The sequence below is a fragment of the Zophobas morio genome, unplaced genomic scaffold (assembly GCF_036711695.1).
Source record: "Zophobas morio isolate AGI-343-1 ecotype UQ-CSIRO unplaced genomic scaffold, CSIRO_AGI_Zmor_V1 ptg000917l, whole genome shotgun sequence".
In the NCBI taxonomy this organism is placed as follows: Eukaryota; Metazoa; Arthropoda; class Insecta; order Coleoptera; family Tenebrionidae; genus Zophobas; species Zophobas morio.
In genome coordinates, this window is record NW_026973019.1 from 1 (window position 1) to 22,128 (window position 22,128).

The 22,128-nt window shown below is 34.2% G+C and overlaps 3 protein-coding genes and 2 long non-coding RNA genes across 7 annotated transcripts; 2 read left to right on the forward strand and 3 right to left on the reverse strand.

The window, feature by feature from the left end:
- The first annotated feature begins 73 nt into the window (after positions 1-73).
- Positions 74-1,843, forward strand: LOC135122170 (uncharacterized). 2 transcript variants are annotated; one of them, XM_064046387.1, is made up of 8 exons: positions 74-222; positions 414-671; positions 731-818; positions 872-919; positions 981-1,324; positions 1,382-1,509; positions 1,570-1,706; positions 1,759-1,843. In XM_064046387.1, the coding sequence occupies exons 5-8, from the start codon at positions 1,240-1,242 to the stop codon at positions 1,826-1,828; spliced, it is 420 nt and encodes a 139-aa protein (XP_063902457.1). In that variant the 5' UTR covers positions 74-222; positions 414-671; positions 731-818; positions 872-919; positions 981-1,239; the 3' UTR covers positions 1,829-1,843. The 2 variants fall into 2 exon arrangements, with proteins under 2 accessions (XP_063902457.1, XP_063902458.1); XM_064046388.1 differs by having other exon boundaries at positions 1,763-1,825.
- A 198-nt stretch (positions 1,844-2,041) lies between these two features.
- On the reverse strand, positions 2,042-3,676 carry LOC135122168 (uncharacterized). The gene is made up of 8 exons (XR_010279265.1): positions 3,449-3,676; positions 3,257-3,394; positions 3,078-3,200; positions 2,917-3,017; positions 2,707-2,792; positions 2,389-2,651; positions 2,194-2,300; positions 2,042-2,141 (listed from the first exon to the last, which is right to left on the reverse strand). It is a non-coding gene; the product is annotated as an uncharacterized LOC135122168 (long non-coding RNA).
- Positions 3,677-4,642: 966 nt separating this feature from the next.
- Positions 4,643-5,747, reverse strand: LOC135122169 (uncharacterized). Of its 2 annotated transcripts, XR_010279267.1 has the most exons (4): positions 5,430-5,747; positions 5,280-5,358; positions 4,892-5,162; positions 4,643-4,785 (listed from the first exon to the last, which is right to left on the reverse strand). It is a non-coding gene; the product is annotated as an uncharacterized LOC135122169 (long non-coding RNA). The 2 variants fall into 2 exon arrangements; XR_010279266.1 differs by having other exon boundaries at positions 4,892-5,358.
- A 4,136-nt stretch (positions 5,748-9,883) lies between these two features.
- Positions 9,884-12,471, reverse strand: LOC135122166 (uncharacterized). The gene is made up of 10 exons (XM_064046385.1): positions 12,305-12,471; positions 12,167-12,239; positions 11,983-12,112; positions 11,810-11,921; positions 11,593-11,695; positions 11,225-11,382; positions 10,343-10,580; positions 10,183-10,290; positions 9,999-10,126; positions 9,884-9,945 (listed from the first exon to the last, which is right to left on the reverse strand). Exons 1-10 carry the CDS (start codon positions 12,456-12,458, stop codon positions 9,929-9,931), a joined length of 1,221 nt encoding a protein of 406 aa, XP_063902455.1. The 5' UTR covers positions 12,459-12,471; the 3' UTR covers positions 9,884-9,928.
- A 620-nt stretch (positions 12,472-13,091) lies between these two features.
- Positions 13,092-15,943, forward strand: LOC135122167 (eukaryotic translation elongation factor 2-like). The gene is made up of 3 exons (XM_064046386.1): positions 13,092-13,171; positions 13,357-14,420; positions 14,480-15,943. The coding sequence occupies exons 1-3, from the start codon at positions 13,168-13,170 to the stop codon at positions 15,932-15,934; spliced, it is 2,523 nt and encodes an 840-aa protein (XP_063902456.1). The 5' UTR covers positions 13,092-13,167; the 3' UTR covers positions 15,935-15,943.
- Positions 15,944-22,128: the final 6,185 nt, after the last annotated feature.

Here is a 22,128-nt window from a genome sequence, read left to right on the forward strand (position 1 = left end):
CTCGGTACTGCTCGTCCGCCTGGCCACCGGTGGTTGACTAACAGTAACTTAGCAATTTTTCCAAGCCTTGGTACCGGAAGCTTTGGGACGGCTACCAGCGCGTAGTGGCGAATATAATCGAAAACAACTCGGCTTTTGCTGAGTATCCTTTGAAATCTTCAAAACCGTTGAAGTTGTCCTGTGGCTGAGAGTAAATCTTTGCCAAGTTGGACATCCATCGTGGTTAGTTAATTTTTTTTAATCAACTTTATCTTTTCCGCACTGGTATCGATGATACGAGGCGGCTGTGTTTACCGTTTAATGAGGTGAGGAGTATGTTGATTGAGAATTTTTTTTTCTTCTATAAAGAAGCTGCAGGAAAAGTTCTTTTTAATTCTTACCTTAAATCCAATTTTAAAAGTTTTCGCTTGTAGATACTTTTTTTTTCTGGGTATTACGGAAGAGCGATCGTGCATCTCTTGGGCATCGCTGAGCGATTCGACGATGGTGTCCACCTTGTAATTGCTTTAAAGTGTGCGGACCTTATTTGAAATGAACACGACTTCTAATTCATGTAGTTAACTTTGCTTTTTTTTGCAATTAATTATGTTCTGGACTGCGGGCAATCAGTTGAGCGCGATAAAAATATAGAAAAACGAAACTTTGAGCTGTTGATATGTCAGTACGCGCGGGTTTGTCCTCGTTTTGCGGATTACAAGATCTTTTTTTACACTTTCCCCTCGCAATGAAGTTCATAGCTAGTGATGACATCACCACATGCTTGCACTACCAGTTCCTATTGCCCAGATCCAAATTTCTCCGTTCGGCTGACTCTTTTGGTTTTTTTATATTTACTTATTCTTTTTTAGAGGAAATCAAGCAATTGATTCAGACTCTCGAGTATTCTGAGCTTTGCATTTTGTTTGGCGCCCCTTTTAAAGTTTTTTTTACATTTTTATTTCAGTCCCTATAAAATTTAAAAATTATCATTATCACTGCAGGGCACCGCTGGAGTGTTGACTACGGAATTTGGCCTCTCCTGGCGCGAAGTCACTGACTTGCTTGTTCACTGCTCGGAGGGTGAAGCCACAGAAAAGGCTCTCTTGTTTGATATTGCTTGGCAGGTTATTTATTTTACAAGGAAATTTGAAATCTCAGACGCTCGCTATAGCGGCCCTCACAAGCCATTACTTCCAATTCAGTGGGGAGGAAAAGCAGATTCTTTTTTATAAAAAAAAAAAATTACGGCTTGTGATTGCCATGTGCAATCGCGCGCTAGGCGGAGATCTGCTCGTATTGGCGACCTATCCCGGCGGCGCTTTGGAGCTCAGAGAGAAGATTAAAGGTCCTCTATGAGATAAGAAAATCTGAAGCACAAACAATGATCGCGAATTGCTTGCAGACGTACTGCTTTTGGATTCCTACCGGGACGGCTATTTTAAAGAGGAATTTGAACTTCTGCTTTTCTATAGCGATGTGCTTCAGTTTTATGATCTTCACTTCAAGGGTCTGTACCACGAGGTTTATGCGGTTAAACCTTTTTATTAGGAAGTGCTTATGCAAGGATGTCAACTCCCTTCTTTTACGTAGAAGTTCAAATGCCTCGACCTGCAAGATTGGGAGTTCTCTCGGAACGCATTCAGAAAGTTTCCTAATTTGATTTTAACGTTCATGCGTACTCTCCATTTCTTTCCAGTAATACTCCAAACCGCCTTTACCAAGAAAAGGTAACCTTTCTAGCTATTAAAACTAGGACAATCTTTCATTTAGTTAAATCAGGAAGTCAAAGATCTTTTCGAGTACTGTACAACTGCCGATGTGGATCTTAGTAAAGTTGGTAGCACACTAGCCAGATTAGAAAATCAAATTAACTGTAAAACTAAGAACTACTAAAGAATTATTTTCTTTAACTAACCCCCCACTAAGTTGGGTTTGGAATAATATTTTTGTGTGCTTTTTTCTATGGAAAACAAATTAAGTTAGACCACATTATTTTGAAGCAACAGCCCGTGGGGCGTATATTTATTGTTAACTGGGATTGATATCCTGATATTGCCATTAACGTATTAATTCTGCGCTGGTAGGAGAAATTTCTGCTCGAAAGCGCTCTACTTCAAGCGTTTTTTCCCTCCAATTCCTTTTTTAAAGTTTCATTTTCTAAACTAAAAAGTAAGTTGGCGGGGGAATGAGTAATTTAATGCTGTGCTTTGCTACCAGGATCTTTCCAGAGACACCTCTAAAATGGATTCTCTTTGCTTAAACAAAGTATAGTCGAAGTCTCGGCTGTGCCGGTGTAAGGTCTTTAGTTCTTCTTCGTAGGACTAGATTTTTCATAAAATTAATTACAGGTATTGTACTTTTTTTAGCTACAAATATGTATAAAACCGAGATAAATCTGCAGATGTGTACCTGAAAATGAACCTTTATAGCTTCTTTCTCGGTACGCAGAAACACTTGCAACCGTGCTGTACTCCGTTCTTGATAATAGAAATAAGCTTTAAATCTTTAGAAACAAGTCCCTAAGAGAACAAATAACGGCAATCGCTAAGATCTTTTACTGCTACGCACAAGACCCTTTTTATCTCAGTTAAGTCATTTTCTAATTCTTCCAGTCGAATTTTTAAATGCTCGATTTGGGATTTCACCTTGTTCAACTGCTCAACCTGTTCACGCTTTCAAATAAAAATTAAAATAAAACTTACGAGTATAAAGCGAAAGATAACAAACGTTTTCTGCCTCTAAAGATTGAAGATATTCTAGAAGAACATCATTAGTTATATCTCTACAAGACTGGGCATTTGCTGATGCCACCTCTGTAGTAATATAGTTATAATTCGATGCTTTCCGAAAAAGTAGCAAAAAAAAAGTTTATATAAGCAGTAATATATATCTTTAGAAAAATCAGTAATCTGAATTTTGATAATCATGGCAACGAACTTTTAGAGAAACCAACTCATTTCCGAGTTGGGGTTGCCTTTCCAGCTAAACTACCAGGTTGTGATTTTGTTCTTGCAGGAGAATGCTTTCTTTGGCTAGAACTTTACAAAAAACTAAGATTTGATTTTGAACAATAGCTCGTGGTGGATAAAAATTAAAACTTTTTAGATAATTGCTTAATTTTAGTGCTTCACATTGCTTTATAAGCCGACTAAGCTCCAAAACGTTTTTGGTTAAACTTTCTAAGCCCTCAAAACTCTTTCTAAATTCTTCTTTTTCTTTTTCTAATAGACGAACTTTGTTCGCTAAAAAAATTATCTTTCATAAAACTGGAAGTAACTATAATTTGCTTGAGCTGTGCGTCAAATACTCGCTCGTTTTGAGCATTTTGAAATTCTATTCTGAATGCCTTTTTTAAAGATGCTAAATCAGATTCAAAACATTCTTTATTTTTCATACTTATCCTTATTTCCAGATCCTAAAACATTTATAACTTAAAAAAAGTAAAATATATAAGTAAAAGTAAAACTACTTGAAGCTCAAGTTCCTGAGTCAGTAGAGATGGTGTATCTTCAAAATGTCGTCTTACCTCCTCCGCTGTCCGCTTTACCGAACAGGACTATTATCAAGTATACAAAGAAGGTTGTTTGTATATTAAAAATTTCTAAGAAAGCAAATAAATCTCCTTTTCTTTTTCTTTAAGTACTAAGTGTTAATCGTTCTCATTTTCTAAAAATCTTATAATATTAGGTTCAGAACCCTACATAACTATAAATTATTTATTAATTATTTGTATAGAGTGACAATGCAAGCAAAATAATTGCATATACAAGCAAAACCATAGATAAATAAGTTCTCTTTATTAGACTCTTGTAAGGGTTAGCCATACTACCAAGTGGAAACAATCTGTAAATTGTTTAGCTATTACTTTACTAAGAATGTACTATACGAACAGATTAGTCGCGAGTGGAAAAATTGTATAATTGATAAAAAAATTTCTTACTGTACATACACGATATTTTATCTTTTTTCTTCTTTATTTATTAGCTACTGTCACTATTCTGTTGCACGGGTCTTTTAAACAGTATAAGTTACCCCACTCCCGCCCCCCTCTAGCGGTAAAATTTAAACGGTGCGGGGGCGACACCGTCTTGGTAGTAGGCGCCCTCCGTGGAGGCGTCCCACGTCTTCGTTTTTCTAATTCCTATAGCTTCATAAGCTTTTAAGGATGCTCAGAGTAAAAACTGTTAATAAAGAAGCTGTAATAGTAAAAGGAAAGCGATTAATCAGAAGTACTAAAAAAGTATCAAAACTTAGCTGTGAATGACCAAAAGCTTTGGTAGCTTCTGTTTTTCTTAACTCTGATTCCTCTATTTGAGTTGTTCTCTTGAGAAATATATTTAATTTACTCCAACTTATATATTTTAAGCAATTTTTTTTATGGTATATTTATAGCAAATAAAGCTTTACTACTCCTTAATGCGCCGGAGTCAACATCCTTAGTTTGCCAAAAACTGAATTTTCTGAAGTTAGTGAGCATTTATCAAGTTCCATAGAAAGTAATTCTCCTTTTTCTTTTTTTTTGTCCCAAAGGCCTGGGACTGGTAATTCTATTTCTTTCATTTTTCTCTTTCTGGCGTCTGATTTTTTTATGGAAGGAAAACCGCTTTAGTGAAAGTTCTTAAAAGTTTAAGCAATAATTTAAGGTTTCCGTTTTATCCTTAATTTTAGATGTTTAGCAAGGATTAATTATTTTTTTAAGTTTTTTTGATTGTAAAAATAGTTTTATTTGTATTAATTTTTGCACTTCGTATATGTAAACTGCTTGGAAGTTTCACACTGTAATTTTTCTAAAGCTATCCTTTCTGGCTGTGGCGTTAAAACAAATAAGTTTAATTGATGTAGAAGAACTGTTAGATAAAATTGAAAAACACTTTTGCGAAAAAAGAAAAAAAAAGAAAAAAAAATAAATTACGTTAGACTTTTTGTCTACGTTTTGCGCCTCTTTTTAGATTTTCAGTAGGCTTTTAATCTTGGATGAAGTCGATCAACTTTATTCTAAAGAGCTTTTATATAAGCTTTACCAATTACCATTTTTAACGGCGCCCACCCTATTTTTGCTAAGTAAGCATCGACAATTTTAATATTTTTTACTACAACAAAAGGTTTGTGTGCTGCGAACAAGTTTGCCAATACTTCACATCATTCAAGAAAGATTCCCTTTTTTCACTGGCGATTTATATTTCCTATTTAGGACTATATTTATTAGTGTTTCAAGATAACTGGGCACTATTATTAGTATATTAGCTCGTTTGAGACTTATACTTACTACAGTTGATATGATTGCTCACTAAAGAACATACAAATTTTAAAGAGACTTTTGTCTCCTTATAGCTTTGTTATATCGTATTTACTTGCTTCTTATCCAAGCTTCAAACACACCTGATTTTAATTATTTGAAATTATTTTTGTAGCGATCGCTACTGCACACGATCTTATCGTGCGTGCTCTACCACGTTTGGAGAAGGAGGGTTGCGCCCCTAAAGTTCTTAATTTTTCGCAGTATACGTGCGAAGAACCTGTTGCAAATGTTAAGCATCCCCTCCGTCGTTCCACCTGTTATTATAGTATTAGCGACTACGAGCAAAGTCCCCACCGAGACGGCTTGATCTTGGAGGAGTCTGCCCTTTACTATATTGCTCAAAAGGTCTCGGGCGTAGATGGGGACGTGCAGAAGGCTTTGCATCTCTCTCGGTTCCTTTTCTGGGCTTCTCTGAAGAGACTTACAGGATGGTCACTACCATAGTAAATATTACCTTGAAATTAAATATAGCTTTATACGCCTTAAAAGAATCTCAGGACTTATTTATAAAATTTTTTTATCAAGGTGGAATAGGTACGATATATTCAGAGCAAAAATTGATGAGTATTGAGATACCTTTGTATTAAATTTATAAATAAAAGAAAATAAAATGAAATCAAATCAACTATAATGAAATTATGGTTATACTAATATTAACAAACAAAATAAAATAGAACTAAAAATGATAGAAATTAAACGTAGTTATATAAAAGCTAATAAAATCTAATTATATGAAATATAGAATAAAATATATAAACTAGTACGTTTCAACCTCAACAAATTTCGAAGCTAATGTTGATGTAAATGTAGACGACTGTATTATTATACCTAGGGATTATAAATTCTTTCTTAAAAATATAAAGGTAGAATATTTTATATAAGAAAGCAGCAAACTTGTAAAAATCTTAGGAATTAAGATTAAAATAACAAACTACAGATGTGATCAAATCTTAAATCAAACCGAACTTATGGAGCAACATGCATCTAAGTTTTATGATGAGCAGCAAACAAAACCAAAAGTGACAATTTATACCAGAACTAAACCGCATTCCTTTTAAAAAGCACAGTAAATCATACGTACTATAACAAAAAATACACTATAAATTGGATACAAACTAAACTAAGTGAAATTTTATAAAAACTAGACTGGTTCAAGTAACTTTATTACACAAAAAGCATTTCCTTGTTTAAAAAAAAATTACATATTTTATATGCTACATTATTCTCACTTAATTATACGCAATATAACACATAAATATAATTAACTTATATTAATATACTTTTTCAAAAACATTTTCTTTAAAATTTCATATACTGCAGCCTAGTTGGATCTTTACAAAACCATGTTGACAGCATACGGTAAGATCATTTTTTGCACTAAGTGGAAAACAGATTAAGTATGCAATTAAAATATAATACTATACTATACCAAAATCCCTATTTTTAACTTCAAATCCGACTATCACAGTAACACAAGGCACACAACACCTAAGACATAATTTAAAACACAACATATGAAAACACAAAACAGAAATAGAAAAACAAAAATAAACATAGATTACTAATAATACATTAAGTATGAAGTGCACAACTATAGAACATATACACTACCTCAAACACAAAACACTAACCCTCTAAATTTTTACAGGGAAATTGTTCCCTGGTTAATCAAATCAGAAACCTGAGAAACAACTAACAACAGCACAAGAGAAAACATTTTAACATTTAATTTAACCTAACTTATTAATTGGCTACAAACTAAACACAGTAAATTTTATCTGGTTCAATTAAATTTACTGTATATATGGAAGCATACTTCGACCTTTTGTAAAGTATAAATACAGGTCAAAACTGATCAATAAATTATCCCTTGCTTTAATATAAATTTTTATGCATTTATACAAATGTTGATAGAGAACATTATTGCTTGCCTCATGGGTTGACAGTTACGATTTCTGAAACCCTATGGGCTATATCATATCTGTTAGTCGCAGTCCTATCTTAGCAAAACCAAAATAAACAATTAACCTTAAAGCTGAATACAGAGCCGTCAGTAAAGCTCTTTAAAATACCATTGTTACAAAAAGTATTACTAACGAACTTCTTAACTCCAATATTAATATAAAAAATTCTACTGATAAAAGCGGTGCTATAATCAAGCATCTAAAGCATATTAATATCGCCTAGTTCTATGTTAAAGACGAATTAAAAAGATAAAATTTTTTGAATGAACATTTTTATTTTAGCAGTACCCTTAGCTGACATGTCTACAAGTCATATCCCGATACAGAAACATGGAATTTTACTTACAACTTTTTCACATAATTAGTTAAGATGCAGTCATAGGTGTACCGAACATTTTTAACCCTTAGGATGACAAGAACACTCTAGAATAATAAGAAACATATAATTTCAATATATGCTATGAGCGTTTGGTAGGTTTCCCGCCCCAAAGAAAAGTGGACAGCCATCTTAAAGGGGCAGGCAGAAATCATGTAATAGGCATCGAGTTATAACACATTTTAACTAAATTGACTACATTTTACAGATAAATGTGCATCCAATAAAAGTTGAATTTGAAGATTGCGTGTAATTAGCACGTGAAAACCAATGACTCAATTACAAACATGCTTATATGAGCGTGCGAACAAGTGTCGTACCAAAACCATAGAACAGCGTGCTTGCAGGAGAGGTTGGTCTTTCCGGTGTAGTGCGAAGTAATTTAATAGAAGTGTTCTACTTCCACCTCTCTTTTTGTTATATATATTAAGGCGCTGTATTTTAATCATAAGAATCACGCGATGGGGGTTTAGGTCAGCACATAAATAAAATTAGCCAATTTTTCTTTTTTTGTTTTTCTTGATCTTTTTTTGTCAATACCTCGTTGACTGTGGCTCGAAAGAAGGCCAGTGAAATATTTATTAAGACTGGGTTGATAACTTAGGGCTTAAATCTGTCTAAAGCGTCATTCTGTTTTAAGTTTTATTTTACAATAAACTAGGAATTATATTTTTTTGTTTAAATCTATTCCTTATCTTTCCTTACCTTTGAATGTGTATCCATTAAATAATTCCTATTAGCTTTTATTAAATATTTATTCATGATACTGTTAACGTTTTAATGAGGGGGTTGTTTATAAAGACAAATCGATACAAGCAAAGGGGATACCACCAAAAAAACATGCTTATAATTAATATTGCTTAATAAATAATTTGAAAAGATTTTGAATTTAATTTTACAACTGTGCAGCCATATGAATTCTTATTAAAAAATGTAATTTTAGTTAAGAAATTATAAATAGCGGATCATACTTAAAAACTTCTTTAGTTTTAAAAATTAGTAAAGTTGTATCCCTAAGATGTTTAAAACTTATAACTTCTAGTGACATATTTATGCCGTTAGATTATATAAAATATGAATCAGTCTGCATGAGGGTTAATATGTGGAGGAAACCTAAATTGAAGTTTGTCGGGGAAACAATATAAAAAATAATTGGCAGTTGAAAAGGTTTCAATAACACTTTGAAAAAGAAACAGAAGAGAGCTTTCTCTTGAATTAGAACGGGCTTTTGTTATTTATGCCCAATTCAAAGTAAAAAAATACTTGGCGACCAATACAAAGGCTTTTTAGCAAGATTTCGATCGAACTTAGTTTTAACAAAAAAAAAAAATTTTCCTTATTTTATGCCTATAACTTTAAACTTTTATAAAGTTAATGATATATAAAGTACTTACCTTACTACTGTTGCAAGTATTTATACTTCAAATTCTAAAATTTAAACAGCTCTGTTCCTAACCTTTAAATTTTAAAAAGTTAAACCGTGTTAAACAGTTTTTCGAAGGCAAATAGCCTTTCCCTCCAATCGTGCACGTATATAACAAAATTTCTAATTAATCTTAAAAGGCATCCCGCGGTAATAAAGTTTAAATCAATAATAAATCTTTATTAAAACAAAGCTTTCTTTTATAGAATAGATAGTAACTAAAAAGATAACTAAATTGTTTTAACGCTTATAAGTATAAGCATAACCTGCTAAAACGGGGTTAAGAAATTGCTAAAACATCCCTAATATTTAACGAGCTAAATAAAAGTAATGTGGGCGTTAACAGCTCTATCCACAAGTTTTTAACGGAGCAATTGAAACAAAGTTACCAAGAAAAATTAAAAACCAATATAGAATGGTATTAAAAAAAGTTATTCTCTTGTACATAAAAATGTCTAAGCATCACTTTTACAATATAAAATTAGAACTTGTATACCACAGAATTAATACACTGGTTGGGAAAAGTAATAGTACCTACCGCTGTAGAAAGCGTAGACTTAGCTAAAAACATCAAACTAGTATTACCTAGAAAACAAATCCTTATATGTGATAAGGAGGCTACTTCCCCCTTGTATAAAGGTATTTTTTCCTTGTTTAAAGTTTATTTTAATAACTTGGTTATGTCGGTATAAATAAGAAAGGTAAATACAAAAACTGGCGACATATTAATAAACAAAGCAAAAATTTTCATTATAACTTTAAAAATAAAAATAAGGTATATATAATGTTTTTATTATTCATAGTAAAAGCCTATAGATTAACAGACCACTAAGGAATATCCCAAGGCCCTAGCAAGTTAAGAGAAACTTCTTTATGCACCCTATATTCTAAAGCAATTCGCCGACTATTATTATAACAAGTTAACGTAGTTTTTGCATGCATTGATTAAAATTATACCGTTCATTGGCATTTCGTCAATTTGCGTACTATAATACTGTTCTATATCCCTAAGCGTGTGTATGTCCTCAGTGGTGACAAAATTGATGGCTACACCTTTACGCCCAAAGCGCCCAGATCGACCAATTCTATCAAAGTAATAGCAATAATTAACGGTGACAGCTAATACTCGTAATAAGGATACCTGTGAATATACAACTCACGATTCATAGGCAAATCATAGTTGATAACTAAGGAGACCTGATGAACATCAATACCACGTGCCCAAACATCCGTGGTGATTAAAACACGACTGGGTTTTAATTTTAAACCTCAAAATAAAATAAAGTAAAACAAAAAAGGACCTCGCTCCAGAACGAAAGTCCTTCATAATAGCATCCCGCTCCTTCTGTTCCATTTCCCCGTGCATGGACGTGACAGTAAAGTTAGCCTCGCGCATCTTTTCAGCCAAATGGTCAACTTTCCTCTTCGTATTACAGAATATAACCGCCTGCGTTATGACAAGTGTGTCGTATAGATCACAAAGGGTATCAAATTTCCATTCTTCTCGTTCAACGGAAACAAAAAATTGTTTAATCCCCTCTATAGAATAAATATTAGTTTGTAATATAAAAGCTATAAATAATTCTATTTTTAAAATGCTTTGACATGCCATGAAAGAAAAAGCAGTTTGTACTCAACTACAAATAAAATTCTTCTATAGACTATCGGGTAACAGCGAACGAAAATAAACTTTCCTAACTTAATAACAAACGAAACTTTTAGTCTAAAAAGCACAGAGGACGTATAATATAGTCCAAATCCGAGTTTATATTATTTAGAATACTGAGCTTTTAAATAGCCATATAAAAATTAGCTCGCTCTTCACAAAATTAAGGAAACTTAATTATCTTAAAAAATTAATATTCTTTTAAGTGAATACATTTATAAAAGAATAAAAAAAGTTATATTATTGCAACAAATTAAAAATAGGTTTTAACAAAGGAGAATAACACCTTTTAATTATTAAAATAAAAAAAATAGTTAATTAATATAAATAAAAGCAATAGTAAATATTATGGGAAAATGAAAATATAACCGAAGTTAAAATTTACTACGAATGAGAGTGAAATGATAATAAAGACAAAATAAAAAGCAAAAGCAAGTGTGAAAATATCAGAAAGAATAAGGTAAAGTACATAAACTAAAAAAATTAAAATATTTTTTTTTAAGTAAACATTAGTAACCCAAAGTAAGCTCGTCACGTTTTACTAAGATACGCACGGGGTGAGTCATAAACTTTTGAGTTAGTTCAAGCGTCTCGTGCGGTAAAGTAGCAGAAAACACGCACACTTGAGTTGCAGGAGGTAAATACCGATAGACGTCATAAATTTGTTCTTGAAAACTAGAAAGAGCAGTGATAAAAGTTATTATTTATTAAATTTTCAGAGTGCTTAAGTCATTAACACTTTTACTAAAACTAGTATAAGTAAAGTATTTCAATGTTTTACATATACTACAAATTTAATAGGACCATAATTAAAATTTTATCATATACTAATAATAGCTAAATTTAATTCCTAAAAAAAAACAGCGATGTATATCAACGAAGAACCCTCTATTAAGCATCTCGTCTGCTTCATCCAAGATCAACAGCTTTACCCCTCTTGTAACTAAAAATCTTCGAGTTATCATATCATATACACGGCCAGGGGTCCCTAATTAAGAATAAATAAGCTTTAACGAAACAATGTAGAAGTTCTAATGAAGGTATAGAGGTTAATATAACACAACATTTCTAAACAAAATTAAGCTTTTAATTAATAGTTTACCTGAAACAATATGCTGACCAAACTGAAGTTTCCGAATGTCTTCTCCAATACTAACACCTCCTATGCAGGCATGGCATTGAACATTCATATAATCTCCAAGAGCAAGAATAACCTGAAGTTTGCATAAGAATGATAGAATCAAAGACAAATATTGCTTATAATATTCTAAGAACCATTTGAATTTGTTGAGCTAATTCTCTGGTTGGAGAAAGAATGAGGACTTGAGGCTCACGAATAGAAGTATCAATAGTTTCCAAAGCGCAAATGGAAATAGTGGCTGTCTTTCCTGTCCCTGATTGCGCTCTGAATTAAATAAGTGTATACTAAATAAACTTAGTAAAAAGGTTAATAACTTACTGTGCTATGACATCCTCACCAGAAAGAACAGGGACGATAGCCCTCTGTTGAATAGCAGAAGGTTTCTCAAATCCTTTATGGTTAGTAAGTAGGATATAACAAATAGATTTGCTCTAATGGGATAAATATATTTGGCACCATATGCGTATATTCCTCGAAGTAAATCCTCTTTTAAATTTAAGCCATCAAAAGTTGGTATGACTTTAACACCTTCACTTGTTTCAAAAACAGCTTTATTATCTGGATAATAGGGATGTCTCCCGTTACTGGAACTCTGACGCCTACTGCTCATGATAAAACAAAATTAACGCTCAGACGCCCAAGCACAACCTAAAAGGAAAAATGTGATCAGCTTAGGTGGAGAACGCAACCCCAGATTTAGTTGCGTACATTTAAATATAATGCCATGCTTTCTTCTTAATGTGCCAAATTGAATAAAATGGCCCTACTATTAAAAAGTAACCAAATTTTTCTTTGTGCATGTGAAAATAGTAAATGTTTTAGAAGAAAGACTAAAAAATATCAATTTTAAGAACTTTATACTTTTCAGTTACTTGAAAGAATCTAATATATACAGGTTAAACCTGTAAAATTTATTTATGGACGAAAAAAGTAAGTTATTCTATTAGCAATCCACCCTTTAATAATTTTAAAGACATATGTGTATCTCACAAAAAAGGTATAAAATTGTCACGTCGCTTAAGGCTACCGGCTTGATTTAATTTGAAATTATAAAACGCTTAACAGTCCTTGTTTATTCATTAAAAGGGAAAAATCTTTTGGTTTTAAGGAAAGCCGCACTGGTGTTAGACATGTGAATTGGAAAAGGCACCCTTTTACTATAGCATGCTCGCATGACGGATAGTATAACTTACCCTCTTAGTGCCTTCTCGATTTTTTTTAAACCTGATTGTGCTTTCTGTCTTGCTCGTTGCCCGGACATTTTTCATTATCATAATACAAAAGGGTAAATCGGAATACTTCTCTGTGCTTTTGTAAAAATGGGTAACTATCATTTTTTTTACCACCCTTAGTTTTCTTATATTACTATTTTTTCTACCATTAATGAGTACATAACCTTTTTTTTTTATCACAGGTTATATTATAAATACTTTAGATTCGGAAAGTGTGATATTATTGTGGAACTTTTTTTATAAAAATTATTCTAACCTTTTTACTTATTTGGATAGTGAAATTCACAGTAGACGAGGTCCGCAGCATCATGGATCGCACGAAAAATATTCGTAACATGTCGGTTATCGCCCATGTCGATCACGGAAAGTCCACTTTAACCGATTCTCTGGTTGCCAAAGCTGGTATTATCGCAGAGGCTCGGGCTGGCGATGCACGAATAATGGATACACGCCCTGATGAACAAGCAAGAGCCATTACTATTAAATCTACTGCCATTTCTTTGCATTTTAAGCTTAGCGATAAAGATATGGCTTACGTCAAGCAACCTACTGATGGAAATGAGTTTTTAATTAATTTAATAGATTCGCCAGGCCACGTGGACTTTTCCTCTGAGGTTACAGCTGCACTTCGGGTCACTGATGGTGCTTTAGTAGTTGTCGATTGCGTGGCAGGTGTGTGCGTTCAGACGGAAACCGTTTTGCGTCAGGCTATAACAGAGCGGATTAAGCCGGTTTTGATGATGAATAAGATGGATCGAGCTTTGCTTGAATTACAAACTGGCAAAGAGGAACTTTTTATGACTTTGCAGCGCACTATAGAATCTGTCAACGCTGTTGTTAACACTTATTGCGATGAAGATGGGCCCATGGGCAACATATCCGTGGACCCGACAGAGGCCACCGTTTGCTTTGGCTCGGGATTGCATGCATGGGCTTTTACTTTAAAGCAGTTTGCTGAATTTTACTCTGGTAAGTTCAATGTCGAAGTTGATGTTCTTATGAAAAAGTTTTGGGGTGATAACTTTTATAGCGCTAAAGAAAAGAAATGGTCTAACACACAAAAGCCTGGTTATGAACGTGGTTTTTGCCGTTTTGTTCTGGATCCAATTATGAAAATGGTCGATGCTATTTTAAAAAGCAAAAGGGAAGTTGTTGAGAAAATGTGCAAGGCTTTGAATATTGTTCTTACTTCGGAAGAATCACAATTGGAAGGCAAAGCCCTACTTAAAACTGTCATGAGGAAGTGGTTGCCAGCAGGGGATGCTCTTTTGCAGATGATTACCATTCATCTGCCCTCCCCTTACACTGCTCAAAAATATCGAACTGAGCTTTTATATCAGGTATTATCTTTATTTAACCGTTAATTTTTTATAGTTTCATATAATAACGGATTTATTAGGGCCCAATGGATGATGAAGTTGCCGTTGCCATGAAAAATTGCGATAAGGATGGTCCTCTAATGCTATATATTTCCAAGATGGTTCCAGCATCGGATCGCGGCCGGTTTTATGCTTTTGGTCGCGTTTTTTCAGGAACAGTTACTTCTGGTCAAAAAGTTCGCATCATGGGACCTGACTACAAACCGGGGAAAAAGGAAGATTTAACGGTAAAGCCGATTCAAAGAACCGTTCTTATGATGGGTAAGTACATAGAGTCCATTTCTTCTGTCCCAGCTGGGAACATTGTCGGTTTGGTCGGTATTGATCAATACTTAGTTAAAACGGGAACATTGACTGATTGTGAAACTGCTCATAATATGGTCCAAATGCAGTACTCTGTCTCTCCAGTGGTGCGCGTAGCGGTACAGTGTAAAAATGGTTCAGATCTTCCTAAGTTGATTGAAGGGCTAAAGCGGCTGGCTAAGTCCGACCCCCTCGTCCAAGTGACCTTGGAGGATTCTGGCGATTATGTTATTGCCGGTGCTGGTGAACTGCATTTAGAAATATGTTTAAAAGACTTGCAAGAAGATCACGCTATGATCCCTTTAATCATTTCTGATCCTGTTGTCTCTTATCGCGAGACCGTGTCCGATCTTTCCAGCATCGAATGCTTGTCCAAAAGCCCCAACAAGCACAATCGGTTATACATGCGCGCTGAACCGTTGCCGGAAGGTCTTTCTGAAGCTATTGATAACAAAGATATAGAGGCTTCAATGGAACCGAAAGCTCTTGCAAAGCCTCTGGTCGAACAGTTTGGCTTTGATCAAACCGACGCCCGTAAAGTTTGGGCGTTTGGCCCTTACACTACTGGCCCCAACCTTCTTGTTGATACTACTAAAGCAGTTCAGTATTTACATGAAATTAAAGATCACGTGACATCTGGTTTTACCTGGGCCTCCCAAGCTGGGGTTTTGTGCGAAGAAAATATGCGGGGCATACGCTTTAATTTATTGGACGTTGTACTTCACGCGGATGCTATACACAGGGGTGCCAATCAACTGATGCCTACATCTCGTCGTGTGATATACGCCTCTCAACTTACCGCAAAACCGCGCTTGATGGAACCTGTTTTTTTGGTTGAGATCGAATCCCCTGAATCTGCCGTGGGGGGAATCTTTTCATGCCTTAACAAGCGTAGAGGTACCGTTTTAGACACTATTGCAAAAGAAGGGACCCCTATGCGCACTGTTCGGGCTCACTTGCCCGTTGCGGAGTCCTTTGGTTTTACCTCTCAACTTAGAGAGGCCACCCAAGGTCAAGCATTTCCCCAATGCGTATTTGACCATTGGGCCATGATTTCTGACGATCCTATGGTGCCCACTTCTAAAGCAGGAATGATTGTTAAGGATATTCGTAAGAGAAAGGGTTTAAAGGAAAATATTCCTTCTTTAGATGAGTACTTTGACAAACTTTGACGTTTTTTGTTGGGCTTATAAATAAAGTTTTCATAGTAACCTTAGTTTTAAAATTTTTAACTTAATGGAGCAGGTTTAACGTCGGCCCGTTTTAGCATGTTTTCCTTTTCTTTTTAGGTTTTTTATCCTTAGAACTCTTAAGCTATCTTTTCATTTAATATAAGAAAGTCTCCTAAATAGTACAGTTAATTGTTGGACAAAAAAATTAGCATTTAGTTTCGTTTTATCATTATGCGCGCTGTAAGAAACCTAAGGTTAGAATTTAGGAGCAAGGGCTTTATAGTTTCCCTATACTATTGCTTATTTTAGCTATGGTATATTTCACGCTCGTATAATTATTTCCATAATTTCTAAGTACTATCAAATATACTTTGATTTTTTTCCTAGCTTTCACCTTAATGAACAAGAATATCTTTAAAGTAAATTTTTTTAAAAAACGAGAGGGAGCACAGAACCGCCAATGATTTGTTAAACCTACTATTAAAATAATTCAAAGAATTAGAGACAGCGCAAAAATAGCTGTCCATATATTTATTTAGTTTAATTAGATTAAGCCCAAGGACCAACCAAGAACGGGATGCTTTTTGTCTAATTACACTACAGAACTTACCTATTAGTAGTGGTAATTACTGGCGCTCCATCGAACCGTAAAAGAAAACACCGAATTTACGAGCTCTCTACAGGGTGGTAGCGTACACATTAGCTTTATCCTGTGTTAAAGCAGTATTCAAAAATAACTCAGTCATTGCCTCTCGGCGATAGCGTGTGCCGTACCAGATCTCGTAGTTGAACTCGAAAAACGTTAACCAGAGGTTCAATCTGGGGACCTTAATGTAACGCGTCGTTGCGAACAAACCACGGCCCGTCTGCCATGGGCATATCAGCTTATTTTGTCTTATATAAAGCGAAGAGACTATTGTTTGTGAGTCGTTCGTAAGTCTCACTACACATACAAGTGTCTGTAGTGCAACGTGAGTTTGCTTTGGGCACAAAGCAAAGGGCCGCCGGCTTAACCTTTTCCCGGCAATTCAATTTACGTGCGGCCGCCCCAGGTATTTCGCCCGAGGGCACCTTGTTTTCGAAGGTTAGCGGCGGTAATGTTGTGCGCTTCTTCGTGATAAATAAATCTTTGCACTTTTTAGCATTAATAGTAACCTTTCGACAACGACACCAGTTAACCAGCTTCACTAGGTGGTAGTGCAGACGTTGGAGCAGTAAGCAGGCAACTTTGGCGAGGAGTAAATTGCCGTAACAGTCGCATCTACGGCAATCCGCGTGTAGGGGTTGTCAGACTGCGGCACCTCACCCACACAAAGTGCAAAGAGCAAGTGTGATAAAAGAAGTCCTTGTGGTGCTTCGACTGTTAGTAGTCTTAGGAGCGAGCACGCATCGCCCACACGTAAATCATTGATCCGGTTCTTAAGGTAAGGTTTGATCACGTTAAAAAGAACAGTAGGAAGGGGCTACGGCGCGCAATTTGTGAAGCAGGCCTCGCCCCAAACTTGGTCAAACGCCTTTTCGACATCAAAAAAGCGGCTCCCCTTGCATTCTTTATATTTAAGGTACCGGCCGTCCTTCCTGTCAGAAGAAGAAGTTGTTGCGTTGAGTAGTGTCCATGCAAATTCAAAGTGGAACTCTGACAAGCGTGGCTTGAGTCAACCAATGCCCCCAAGCGGCGCAGTATGGCTGGCTCAGCTACTTTATTAACCACTGACAAGGGGCTGATAAGTCTGTTAGATAGATATAAGGATGAATTATAATGGCGCAGATAGAATAAACCTGTTTAAATAATTTCTATGAAATCAACAATAAATAGTGGATTAACATTACACTAAGATGTTTAAATTTACAACTAACACAATCATATATCTGTTACAAAAAAAATTAATTACTTCTGGTTCAGGAGTGGGCAGTAAAATAGTAATAACACGATAATTATAGCTAATTATGTAATTTTTTTGCGAAATATCTGCCTTTTCGTAGACCCGTTTTTTGTGGTGTATAGTAAATGTAAATAAGGTATGGAATGAAGCAAATAATTTTTAAAATTCTAAATTTGGTATTTAATTTCAATGGTATAGATGATGAGGCCAATCTAACAGGTATAAAACGCTGTTCCTCATCCGGGATCAAGAGTTGTAGTAAAAACCTAACATAAACGGAGGCACTCTAGAAGAAATTCCGCCTAAACTAGAGCATTTTATAAGGCTGTCTTAAGGATTGCTCCGCCAGGCCTAAATGAGAGGAGTGCAGTGGAAGTGTGTGAAGTTCCCGTCGGGTTAATTTGGCGCTTCTTTAAGTTAATTTCAGGGTTATAGTATGGTTTTTATCTACTCATATTAGTGCAAAATAGTATTATTTGATAGTATGTTAAATATAGGTCTTATACATTGATGTTTCCATTCCAAAGTATTATAGATTCTCGGGTTTGATAGGCTTTTATGGTTTATTGCTAGTGTTATTTCCAATATTCGAACTAAGTTAGAATTAAAAAACCATTGGGTTGTAATTATAATTCTTCCTAAGCAAGCTATAGGCTTAGGGTTGGATTCTGTTCAGGAGAGTTACAGGTACTTATTTTAGTGCTAGTCGAAAGACTAACTCTTCAAAATGAAAAAAACTACAGCTTAGTTCGAACCAAGCGGCAGGTTTTGTTACACTTGCGAGGGTATCAACTCTTCAATTTTTTAGTCAAAAATTAGTAGTAGTCGAGTGTAGAAATTTAATTTCGGACGCGCATATTTATATATTACTAGTTAATAACAATATTAATATAGTATTATTTTATTTAAATAATCAATTAAGATGCCTTGGTTCCTTCCAGGATGAAATGCCTGTTGAACGAGAGCATTACAACCAGCAAGTCAACAAAATATCTTTTAACATTAGCATGATTTAAAACTAGCTTTTCTATCAAGCAATAGTAATATCGTAACTAAAGTTTGATAATTTAAGTATTTAATTCAAAATCACTCTACCATGGTAAAAGGAACGAGTTCTGGTTGGATCCCTGCGAGAGCTTTTTGTAACGGCACAATCTACGCACTTAGATATATGGTGAACTTAATTTTTTTTTAAATGACACTTACAACTACGTTGACAATGCTTAGTAGCTGAAGAAGACATATTTTAAAAGATTGTACACTTTGTACACATTATTATTGAGGTTGAAAAAGTGCTAATTTTTTAAAGGAGTTTCATTTGGCTACAGATATACTATTTCTTTTCCAAAACCATGAAATTCCCTTGCCCTTAAAATAGCTTTCCAGTGAGCCCAGAGACTTTATTATAAAAGCGTACAGTGTAGCACCTTCGAAATAACAGTTACTAATACCTACTGCTTTGAAGATAGCTGTTTTGTTATTTTATTTACATATTTGTCGCCTCGCTACTTAGGTTATCCAAGTATCTTTAAAAAAATGCAAAAACGAAATTTTATAGTAATTTTTTGGTTCACCATAAATAGATTAGTTTGACATTTTCAAGTCTACAGTACCATTCTCCTAGCAAAACCAAACTTTATGTTGTTTTTCTTCAGTATTAAAATTGGTGAGGGCGAGGTTTAATACATAATTAGATCGAAAGAGAGATCGCGTCGGTAGGTATGGAACCCAGGTCCTTGAAATTGCGTGTTAACACTCTTTACCGCTGAGTTTCTCTCAGTTGTGGTGTGATGGATTTACAAATTTAACTTGTTAAAGTGCACCTGCTTCTTGTAAGTTATATACCACTAATTAAGCCAATTCACTCACAATAGCAAAACTTCGGTTGTCCTTTACCATAAAAAAGTACAAGCCTGGACTCGACCAGCTCTGCCCTACATGCAAACACTGAACTTGGCTGAGGTACACAATCAATGCCAGGTGGGACGCAGTTTGGTTTATTCGGCTATGCTATCCCGTTTTTTGTATCTCTTTTATAAAAATTGTTTCTTATGTAACTTTTCATTCCCCCCTATAACACCTTTTTGTCTGGTGGAAGCTACGTTATCCTCTAGCTTCCTTACTGTATTTAGTCTCCCTTATAATTTTAATCGTTAACTTAAGATTTAAATCAATTCCAATATAAATAAAGGAGCTGAGATGAGTGCCGCAAGGAGCTATAAAAGAGGATGTTTATTGTGAAACGAAAACCTGTTTCTGTACTACTAGGAAGAATTAGTCGAAGTAACAAAGATCATATATATGAAAAAAGAAAATGAAAGCTTGTTTGTTACACGCTACTTATAAAAATCATATTAATTAAATAGTAGAGATAGCAATAGAATTTAATTGCACATAAATCCTGAAAACAGGAAAAATGCAACTTGATAACTTTAATAAGTTTATTGCGCTTTACTACCTCATGTTACATGTTTATTTAATTTTATAAGTCGAAAGGAAACTTTAAAAATCAAATTCATTTTGGTATGCCTTAATTATTTTAATTTTTCTTTCGAGCAAGTCAAACATCTGCTTGGCGTATTTCGAAGTAGTCTTAAATTGAAAAATATCATGGCATAATTAGGTACTAAGATGAATTATTTAGGGAGTAAACTATAGTATTTTAAGAATGTACAGTAAAGTATATTCACACCACGTCAACTCTGAAATAGATAAAACATCTAGTTATAATTATTTTGCATATTTAATTACTTTATAGCTGTATATAAGGCTAATTAAATTTTTAGAAACAGTTTTTTTTCAACTTCCGAGTAACGTAATGAAGAATTACGTCGCAAATATAAGTGTTAAAATACCTGTTGGCGAAGATATTGTTTGTGCAGAAGCGCTTCCTCCTCTGTAAGTTCGTTTAGTACTAAAGTATATGCCTTATGTAGAAAAGGAAGGGTCTTTGTCATTTTAAAGACTGTTTCTGTGGGTATGAACAAAGTTTTTTTAAAGTTTTAGTAAATTGTATCGCAGGTAGCAATAAACGCTTCTATAACAGTTGCTAAAAATATGAGGTGTTTAGCCAACGGATACGTTAAGACAATTCAATGTTTAACTATTTTTTGCAACCAAATTACGGAAATCTAAAAATTTCCCTGCAAGCTTTAAGCTTTCCAGCATAAATACTCTAACCAACATTCGACGCTATTTGAAACTTAATATATGTAGTTTTCTCTATAGTTCACTAATTACTCCAGTAGGACAAGTTATTAAAACTACCACAAGATGGTGACCTATAATGTTTTGAAGCAACAAAGTATAATTATAGTTCCTCTGCCTTAATACTAAAAATGTGAATTATTCATTATGTTCCACCATATCCAGTATATTTTTATAACTTGAAAAGTCATTGCTGCTTATTTGGCCTCCCGCAATGCGAAATTTAGCGTGCAATTGCAAACAATAAGTATATAAACCTACTCTTGATACCTTACAGGCGTAGATGATTTCTCTACTCTTTTGCTACTCAAATCGGTAGAGGAAACGCGCCGAGGAGTGCAGATCTCAATGGATGAATACTCCTCAGTGGAGGAAATGCTCCGCGCTGGCTTTGTGCGCGGTGCTGGAGTGACAAGTAGTACTACGAATATATTGATATCCATATTGTAGTAATATTAACAACCAAAAATTAAAACATCATACCAGAAGAGTCGGCTTTGAAAGAGTTTTTACTGTGAATTGCTGTTGTAACACGGCTAAATAATTTATAATATTATTTTATGTAAACGTGCTTTCGCTTAATAAAATTAAGCTGCAATTAATACAAGAGCATACTAGAAAATCACAAGCATCATTATTTTTAACATTTATGTTTTTTTTTAAATTTGTAAGCAGTAGAAACGTCTTCAAAAAATTGAATATGCTTTAAGAAAAATGTAGTTAGAACTCATCATGAGATAAATAAAACAAAAAATAAAGTTTTCTGTCTAAGCCGACTAAATTTCATGCATTTTACCCAAAAACAGCAAATAATAATTTCAGAATGGCTAAGAAATTAAATTAAAGAAAAATAAAAGGGATGTGAAAAAGTTCAAGTGTGAGCAAAGTAGCAATTGCTAGAATCAAGTAAACTTATAATACTTATTGCAATACCCATTATCTTATTTGTTAATATAAAACCGACATATTAGTTTTTGTTTTTTTAAAGTAACAAAAGCCACTTATGACCCTCCAATCTTTTAAGGGGCAGGTAGTTAACTTAAAATACAATTTTTTTAATTCTTTAATAACTTAAGTTTTTTGTATTATTAATAAGTAGACAGT